The 9134-nt window shown below is 55.4% G+C and overlaps 1 protein-coding gene across 1 annotated transcript; it reads right to left on the bottom strand.

The window, feature by feature from the left end:
* Positions 1-1024: 1024 nt before the first annotated feature.
* Fam210b (family with sequence similarity 210 member B) lies at positions 1025-7411 on the bottom strand. Its single transcript, XM_048349649.1, has 3 exons — positions 7196-7411; positions 1573-1748; positions 1025-1383 (listed from the first exon to the last, which is right to left on the bottom strand). The coding sequence occupies exons 1-3, from the start codon at positions 7379-7381 to the stop codon at positions 1167-1169; spliced, it is 579 nt and encodes a 192-aa protein (XP_048205606.1). The 5' UTR covers positions 7382-7411; the 3' UTR covers positions 1025-1166.
* Positions 7412-9134: the final 1723 nt, after the last annotated feature.

The raw sequence follows: 9134 nt of genomic DNA, 5'->3' as shown, positions 1-9134 counted from the left end.
GTTTGTCTTTTGGCCAGTCCTGGGCCTTGGACTCAGGGCCTGAGCACTGTCCCTGGCTTCTTTTTGCTCAAGGCTAGCACTCTGCCACTTGAGTCACAGCGCCACTTCTGGCCATTTTCTGTGTATGTGGTGCTGGGGAATTGAACCCAGGGCCTCATGTATACGAGGCAAGCGCTCTTGCCACTAGGCCATATCCCCAGCCCCTGGAATGTCTGCTGTTTGAGACAGAGTTAAAGATTGCCTTAGCTTTCTACACCTCCAAATTCCTCTGTGATTGAGCATACAAGAGCCAAGTGGTTCTGTGCTAGTCATGGTGTTTGAACTCAGGGTTTGGGCACTGGCCTCGAGATTTTTTTTCTCAAGGCTAGAGCTCTGCCACTTGAGCCACAGCTCCACTTCCAGCTTTTTGTGGTTAATTGGAGATAAGAGTCTCACAGACTTTCCTGCCTGGGCTGGTTTCTAGCCACGATCCTCCTATGTCAGCCTCCTGAGCAGCGCAGCGAGGGTTACAGGCCTGAACCACTGGCACCTGACTCCAGGTGGCATTCTTTAACACTGCTAATGAGCAGGGCTTGTCTATTTTACAAACAACCCTGGTCAACTTTAATGAAATCCCAGAAAAACCATCTAGTCCTGTCAGGTTCACATCTGAATGTATTTTGGAGGCACCAGAAACACTTGTTTTTCTTTCTCCAAAACAAATGTAATTGTGAACACGGAGGGGTTGATGCCAGTTCAGATCATGATTACAGATTGTTCTGCTTTGTTCCTTGTCCGCCTGGCAGCTGTTTTGCAGGACACTGCTAAACTAATCAGAGGAAGGAGAATTTTAAAATCTAGCTACGTTGCTGCATTTTAAGAATGGGAGCAAAGATGAACTCCCAGGGCCTTCTGAAGACACCTGCCCCCTACTAATGAACTAGAAGGGTCATTTTGTAGATGGGTTGAAGCTATTAGCTCATTTGTCATGACTCGCTGGCAAGCCCTGCAATCACTAGCATTAACAAAAGTTTATAAAACAAAATCATTCAAAAGCTTGATTTTTGCCAGCAAAAGTAAACACCCACACGAACACAGCAACTCCCTGCCCCCCCCACCCCCCAACCTCTACAACCCCCAAATCAACTTTCCTGATTGAGAAGGAAGAGGTCCCCGCAGTTGGTGTGTCACGGTTTTGCAGCTGGAGGTTTGAAAAGTCCCACTTTTCGAAAATATCTGACAATGAAGGGCACGGAGAAGAGGGTAATGCTGATCCGCACAGGGGCAAACAGCTTGTGGATGGCGTAGGCGACCACGAAGGTGCTTGTGCCTGCCGCCATCTTGGACTGTACCAGTGACTCTTTAAATCCAAGCTTCAGCAGGATGGCAGACATGTCTACACCACTGGAGGGAAAGAGGGAAGGACACTCATTACCACGGGGGAATGAAACTCACTGGGTTCTAGGGCTCACAGAATCTGGTCAAGTGTGATGCAAGCAGCTGAATGAGCCCTGGAGACAAAAATTCTCATTGACACAGAATCCTCCATGACAGTAAAAAAAAACCAAGCGCTTATTACTGTCAAAATTTTACCTGGAAACAACCGTGTAAAATATGCCCAAGGAGACCAAGGAGATTCCGATGTGTAGTGACACGCCAACAGCCCCATATTCTTGGAAAACCTTCTTCAGCTGCTGGGACTTGCTTTGCTTTTTCTCCTCCGTGCCGTGGGACTCCCTGCCTGGGGTTGCGGTGATTTTGCTGGGCTCCTGTATACGAACCAAAGGGGAGACTAGGTGGGCATGACTCAGTTTTAGTCCAGCACAGTGTCAGGCTCTCTCCTTGCCCACTGAGAGGTCAATGACTGTCCTTATGCAGTGACTGAGACCAAGGCCCACTCAGTCACACATGCAGGCAAAGGCTAAGTCCTAGGGACAGCCAGCAGAATGGAAGTCTCAAAGATGTCCAGCTCTTCACCTTCAGAACCACTGGGCATGTCATCTTACACACCATAGGACTCTGGAGCTGTGCCCGGGGGAAGGCTCTGGAGATGGGATTATCCTGGTGGGCCCCATGGAACCACACGGACCCTTACAGGGGAAAGGCAAGAGAGGCGGGAGAGTCAGCCTGTGAGCAGAGGCCTGAAGATGCGCTGCTGCTGAGGGACATGAAGACCACGGGAAAGGGGCAGGTGCTCCCCAGAAGCTGCAGAAGGCAGGAAGTGCATTCTGCCCTGGAGCACAAAAGGAACTGGCTGATACCTTGACTAGTTCAGCAAGACCGGCTTGGACTTCTGACCTCCAGCACTGCAAGGGAACAGATAAGCGTGGCGTCTGTTAGAGCCACAGGAGTTACTAAAACTGGGCTCCATTCTTGGGGACTTTGTTGAGCACTTTTGCTGAGCCAGCTGATGCTCCCATACGCCTTATTTCACCCTCGCACCTTCCTGACAGCTTTGTGACTTAAGTGTACTGCTAGCATACTGTCCTTAAAGTTCCTGAACAATACATTGACTGGGATTTGTATGCAAATAATTCCTTGCATATAATGGCTGCTAACTGTCACAGGGTTCGAGTGAGGAGATTCCACGTCCCTCCAAGAGTCCACCACGCAGAGACAATCTCAAGCAAAAAGATGGGTTTACTGGGGAAGCAAAAAGTGAACTGACCGGCCAGGGACGCAACACAGATTTGGGAGCTGAGATTGTGACCTAACCATCCATAAAGACAAACACCACATGGTCAAGCCTGGCCACATGCAGGTAGCCAATGAGGTTACAGCCTGCCACATAGTATCTGCTTGAACCAACAATGCAGGGGGATGGGCTTACTCATGGGGGTGGGGCACTATTGTTCACAGTCAGGGGGATCTTCCCTGGATTCCAGCATGTCGACAGGGCAAGGCCCTCATCCCTGAAGCTCAGGGGCGGGGGAGATCTTAGGGAAGATGGAGTCAGCTTCTCCCTTTAATCTGAGATGGAGTCAGTCTGACTCCCCTCAACAGTAACATTTATCGGTCTCCTACTAGACCTGGCTTGGGAGAAACAAACAAAAACCCCCTATCACACTTGGGATAGAAAGTAAGTGCTTAAAACAAAATCACAGTAAAGCCACCAGCACAACAATGTTCATCGCAGCACAATTTGTCATAGCTAGAATCTGGAACCAACCCAGATGCCCCTCAGTAGACGAATGGATCAGGAAAATGTGGTACATATACACAATGGAATTTTATGCCTCTATCAGAAAGAATGACATTGCCCCATTTGTAAGGAAATGGAAGGACTTGGAAAAAATGATACTAAGTGAAGTGAGCCAGACCCAAAGAAACATGGACTCTAGGGTCTCCCTTATTGGGAATAATTAGTACAGGTTTAGGTAAGTCATAGCAGAGCATCACAAGAGCCCAATAACTATACCCTTATGAACACATAAGATGATGCTAAGTGAAATGAACCCCATGTTATGGAAACGATTGTTATATCACAGTGGTAACTACTTTCAACGTCCCATGTGTATCTGTAGCTTCTATTATTGATGAAGTTCTTGTATCACCTTCCTGTGATTGTATATACACTATCTCTGTAATCTTATCTGAGTATATTGGAAACTGTCTATACTGGTATTAGAACTAGGAAATTGAAAGGGAATACCAAAATCGAGAGGCACAGGGTAAAAAAAGACAAACAACTACAAAAGCAATACTTGCGAAAGTGTTTGGTGTAAGTGAACTGAACACCTCAGGCGGGGAAGGGAAAGGGGGAGGAAGAGGGGGGTATGAGGAACAAGGTAACAAACAGTACAAGAAATGTATCCAATGCCTAACGTATGAAACTGTAACCTCTCTGTACATCAGTTTGATAATAAAAATTTGAAAAAAAAATAAACTGGGCACTACTAACATTAAAAAAAAAAAAAAGAAAGTAAGTGCTTTTAACCAAATGCTTTATCTATAGTCAGCTGGGCCCGGCAGGTGGCGCGCATCTGCTCGGGTGTCCGCAGCTGGAGGGCTCCCAAACCAAGCTGCAGAGGCTGGGATCCCCATGAGTCGGGCGGGGTGGAGGAAAGGAATGATAGCAGGTGCCCAGAAGCAAGCACGCCCCCTCAGCCAGGCCCACCTGCTTGCTGAGAGCCACTGCCAGGAGCCCGGAGCGCTGGCTCAGCACATCTTGACCACCCAGTATCTATGTGGCTCAGGTGCCACTGGGGATGGCCACTAGGAAGAAAGGGTCCAGAGGGCTTTGCCGCTGTCTCTGCGCCCTGCCACGGGGGAGGCCTGGGCTCGGGGATTTCTCATCACTTCCCCAGGTGACTCTGAGGCGATCAGCCCGTGGCCAGGCAAGCCCCTCCCGCCTCGTCCTTCCCTAGCTGGCACACCCTCCCGGCTGTCACCTCCTCCTAGACCCTCCACTGTGCCCTCAGGATCAGCGAGGCCTAGGCCCCCTGCTTCACACGGAGCAGGAAGGTGCCTGGCGGCCTGCTTTTGTTCCCGCTATAATCTTGACACAGATAGATGCGGGTGCTCTGTAGTTCAAAGTCTGACTGCCTTTTCATTTTCCTTTTTTAGCCAGAAGGCCTTCTGCCAAACGAGAGGGTGAACAAAAGGGCCCAGGGCAGCCTTGACTGTGAGCCTGCCTGGGACCAGGGAAGCTTGCGGCAGAACTGACGGTTGGGTTTTGTTTGTTTTTGTCAGTTCTGGGGCTTGAACTCAGGGCCTGTGCACTGACCCTGGCTTCTTTTTGCTCAGGGCTAGCACTCTACCACTTGAGTCATAGCGCCACTTCCAGCTTTTTCTATATATGTGGTGCTGAGGAATCAAATCCAGGGCTTCGTGCACGCTAGGCAAGCACTCCACCACTAGGCCACCTTCCCAGGCCCAGGGGTGAGTTTTAACTGAGGCTTTCCACTGCCCTCGGCCTCCTGAGAATGGGGTGGACTGGAGGGCTCTGTGGCCCGTGCTATCAGTGCTGGCCACGGTCTCATCTGTAGGGCAGAGGGTGGGGCTTCTTTATCAGGAAGAGTCCAGCCCTGCTCAGCTTAGCTGTCAGTCCAGTGTGGGGGTGGGGGTGGTGTGTTCTGGCCAGAGAGAAGTAGTGACAGCATTCTTTCTCCCCTCCAGAGCCGAGGGTGGGGGGAGTACATGGCAGAGGGTGCTCTGGGAAATATATTCTGTTAGGAATGGCCACTCGTGAAGGAAGTGGAGGGGCACCAGGAGCGACTCAAGAAGCTGAACAAAGGCATCTGTGAGTGTGACCTGGGAGCCGTGGGCGTCTCAGACCTCACCAGTCACGCGCACGTCCCCAAGTGCCTGCAAGCCCACGGGTCCTGAGTGCTTTCACACACGAGAGCATGGCACCCTGAGAGTTGTTAAATCCCGAGACCCCAATCAGAGAAAGGGCAGGAAAGAAGAGGATCCTCGAAGCCCAGAGAGGTTGAGTAACTTTGCAAGGATCATGCAGAGACCAGCTGCCCACACTTGGACTCGAGCCCAGCACTGTGCCCCTTGGGTCCTCACCAGTGTCTTCTCTATGCCAGCCTGTTTCACGTACAGGGACAGAGCAATGAAGAAAACTGACCCAACCCACAGGTGGAAAGGGCCCAGTGACAGCAAAGTTAAATGCCAGGGCTCTCAGAGGGGACCGTGCATGGAGAGGCTGGTTGGGGGCCCAGGGGCAGCAAGTCATTTGTCTCAGTGGCCTGGCTGTACAAGATGTTGGTTGCATTAAGTAAGGACAGGTCCTGTGTGCTATGTCTCCTTCCCTCCCCATTCCAGCAGAGGCTTGCACGTGTCTCAGGCCCTTATGTAAGTCCCTAGCATACTGGGAGCACACAGTTGAACTGGGCCCTCTGGGTCCAGGCAGTCAGGAGCAGCAAGCGGGGGCTTCTGGACTCTGACCCAGGCCAGACCCTCCCCTCACTGGCTCCAGGCTCTGCTTCCGGACTAGGGAAGCGCTTCCTCACAGAACAAGATCCCACTTGGGTTCCACTTACCTATCAGAGAGCCCGGGCAAGGGCAGCTCATGGACCCTGGGGCCAAACATGTGGCCATGTTTGTTTATAGTGACTGTTACCCCAGATGCCAGGGACAAGAATTATCTCCCTTTATATTCATACTCAAAAAAGGAAGTGCAAGCTACTAACATCCCATCTTACAGGTGAGGAAACTAGGGCACAGAAGAGTGAACTATTCAACCAAGGTCACAGAAATAGTGAATGGAGACAGGGACCCCGGGAGTCTGAGACCACGCTGTGACTCCGCTGCATACACAGCTGTCCTACAGGACTGGTGTGGCTGAAAGACTAGGGCGGTAAGAGGCCATTCCAGACGAGTGCAGGGAAGATGTGCCCCCGGGGGGCTGAGGGAAGGGGGGGTAGGTGCCCCAGCACCGATGGTACAGGGAGACATGGCTGGAAGGAACCAGGAAGAATTACAGGAGGCAGCCTGCGAGTTTGTAGAGTTTCCCCAGAGTGTGCTCAGGAAAGTGGCCAGGTCCACCAGTGCCTGGCAGGCACAAGAGGAGAGGACAGAGAGGGAAGTCCCACCCGTGTGTGCAGGGACTGTGAGGGCGCGGGTTCGGGCCCTCTGTCCCCTCCTGAAAAGCCACCGGAAGTCAGGGGGTAGAGGCTCAATCACGGGGTTGTCCCCCAGCCTGGCCGATGCCGATGGGTCAGCGAGGCCCTGCGGCGGGTGCACGCGGGGTCCCCTCGGGCTCCTCTCCCCCGCCCCCCCGGGGCTCGGAGGGGAAGCTGGAAGCCCTCCCCAGCCAGGCTCGGGGTCCTTACTCTCGGCTGGGACCTCGGGCCTCCGTTTCCTTTGGAGTCCCGCTGAGCTGCGCGGCCGTTCTCAAGGCAAACTAGTTCACCGGCCGGTTTCCCTCGGCACCGGCGGCGGGAGACGGAAAAGAAACCTAACAAACAGCAGCCCGAGCCGCGCTGGCGGGGGTCAGGCGGGGCGGGGTGGATTCGGCCGGGGCCCCGCAGGACCACGAGGGGGAGGGAAGTTCTCGGGTCCCGGCCCCGGCCCGGAGACCGACGCCCGGCTGGGGTCTCGGCGACCAGGGCGGCCCCCACCCTCCCGAGCCGGTCTCCCCAGTTTTCCTTGGCTGGTAGGGGTTGAGGGACGCGGGGGGCCCCGGAGGTGATCGCCAAGCCGCCCCGGAGGCGGAGGTGACCGGCGCCCGGCACCCGGGGACCAGGGACGGGGCGCGGAGGCTTACCTGGCGGCCCGCGCCCTCGCCGGGAGCCGTGCGGAGCAATCGGATGTCTGGACCAGGTCGGGCCAGGGCCAGGGCCAGGGGCGGCGGGGCGCAGTGGGTGGCAGCACCCAGGAGCCCGGCGGCACGAGGCCGGACCCGAACGCCCACCCGGCGGGCCTGGCCCAGCAGCGTCAACAGCCCCACCATGGTGCGCGCCACAGCGGGGCGGGCGGGCCCGGGGCCTGGCGTCCTCCCGGCCCCGCCCCCGGGGCGCAGGCCCCGCCCCCGGGGCCCGGCGCGGAGGGGTGGGGCCGGAGAGCCGTGCGTCCTCTGGGGTCCACCCTCTGGCTCCGCCCCTTGGAGCCGCCGCCGATCTCAGAGCAGGTTCAGAGACCTGGGAGCGCGCCCTCCAGGCCCCGCCCCCGGAAGCCGGCCGGCGTGGGCGGGTCCGGGGGCGGGTCCGGGGGCGGGGCCGCGGCGGGCGGGGCCGGGGACGCGCGCACGTGTCCCGAGTCTCGGCTGTTCTTCGCGGGGCTCGCGGGCGTCGGAGGCGGAGGCCGGCGGGCTGTAGCCTGCAGAAGTGCGTGCAGGCGGACGGGTGAGCGCCGAGGCGACGGGGCCCGACCCTCCTCAGGAGTCCCCCGATGACCTTGGCGCGCGGTGAGGGCGGCCGCGGTGCTGCCGCTTTGGAAAGTCGTCTGTCCGGTTCTTGAAAATGCAAGGCATTGTGAGCACCTGGCACCACTGTGCACAGCGGGGCTGTGGCTCCGGCGGCAGAGCGCCAGCCTGGAGCTGGGGCGCTCAGGGTTCAAGCCCCCCCCACCAAAAGACACAATATTTTCAGCGGTCTAATGTAGCCAAAACCTAGGGACAATCCAGGTGCCTGGGGGGGGGGCACAGTTTACCAACTGCCCTGGCATGCAGTTCCATTCATTTAGCGATTGAAACAAGATTTGAGGAGTGGTTGTACGTCACAGAAACAGATCTCAGCGCTGTCCCGGGAGTGAACACTTCCAGACACAGACGCTACGATGTGCAGGACTCCTTTCCATGAAATGGCCAGAACAGGCACAATCTCCCCCCCCCAAAAAAAACCCCCACAAAACTCCACAGCCTGAAGCAGATCCAACCTATCTGTGTCTGCCTGGGGCTGGGGGTGACAGAGCAGAGGGGACTGGGGACAGGCAAGGGTCAGCCCACTAATGGCGACTTACTGAGCTGGACGCGAACCCACGGGTGACTCTTAGGCTGTGCACAGCACACTGCAAAGAAACAGCTCACAGAGCCCTCAGAGGAGGGAGGTGGCAAGGGGGCAGAAGCAGGAGTCTGGCCAGCTCAAGGCCAGCCTGGGTTACCTAGTGAATCCCAGTCTTAAATCAAATGAAAGATTCCCAGGATGTAATCATAAGCTACACTTGAATCCACACCGCCTCTCCTGGCCACAGGCGCGGTCCGCAAGCGATGTGTGCTACCGTTGACATTGCTTGAGTGGTGAGGAGTGGTCCAGGGCGCAGGCTCTCAGGCAAACGCCAACTCCTGACTCAACCTCTCTGAGCCGCAGGCTTTCGTCTGGAAAATGAGGACGGGAACAGTGGCCTCCTTAGAGACAGACCTTAGAAAGGACCGTTCCCGGTGCCTGGCACCAAGAGCTCAGACAGGGAAGAGCTGTGGTGTTGCCGGGCAGCCCGAGGCAGGGCTGCCTTCAGGAGGCTCCTGGCCGTGAGGTCCTCCCAGGCCCGCCATGTTGCTGCCCTCAGCTCTTCCTCATTCACTTAGGTTTCGTGGCAGTTGAGAGAGGGTTAGGGCAAAAGGAAAGCATGCTTTTATTTTCTCCATTAAATCTGACCATATATAGAATAGCATAATTAGAATCATTTACTATCCTCTCCTAAATATGATGAGAGAACTTATTTTTTTCTGAGATAGAGTCTCATGGTGTAGACTTGAGCTCAAGGCTCTC

The sequence above is a fragment of the Perognathus longimembris genome, chromosome 6 (assembly GCF_023159225.1).
Source record: "Perognathus longimembris pacificus isolate PPM17 chromosome 6, ASM2315922v1, whole genome shotgun sequence".
In the NCBI taxonomy this organism is placed as follows: domain Eukaryota; kingdom Metazoa; phylum Chordata; class Mammalia; order Rodentia; family Heteromyidae; genus Perognathus; species Perognathus longimembris.
Note: the sequence above shows the minus strand (reverse complement) of the source record. Positions and strands in the feature narration are given on the sequence as shown.

What these genes read in the sequence shown, in the direction of transcription:
- Fam210b (XM_048349649.1), bottom strand. Translation starts at nt 7,381, where the DNA reads ATGGTGGGGCTGTTGACGCTGCTGGGCCAGGCCCGCCGGGTGGGCGTT. An exon ending in GCGAGGGCGCGGGCCGCCAG is followed by an intron (nt 1,749 to 7,195) that starts GTAAGCCTCCGC and finishes GTTCGTATACAG; the next exon opens with GAGCCCAGCAAAATCACCGC. An exon ending in TTTTACACGGTTGTTTCCAG is followed by an intron (nt 1,384 to 1,572) that starts GTAAAATTTTGA and finishes CTTTCCCTCCAG; the next exon opens with TGGTGTAGACATGTCTGCCA.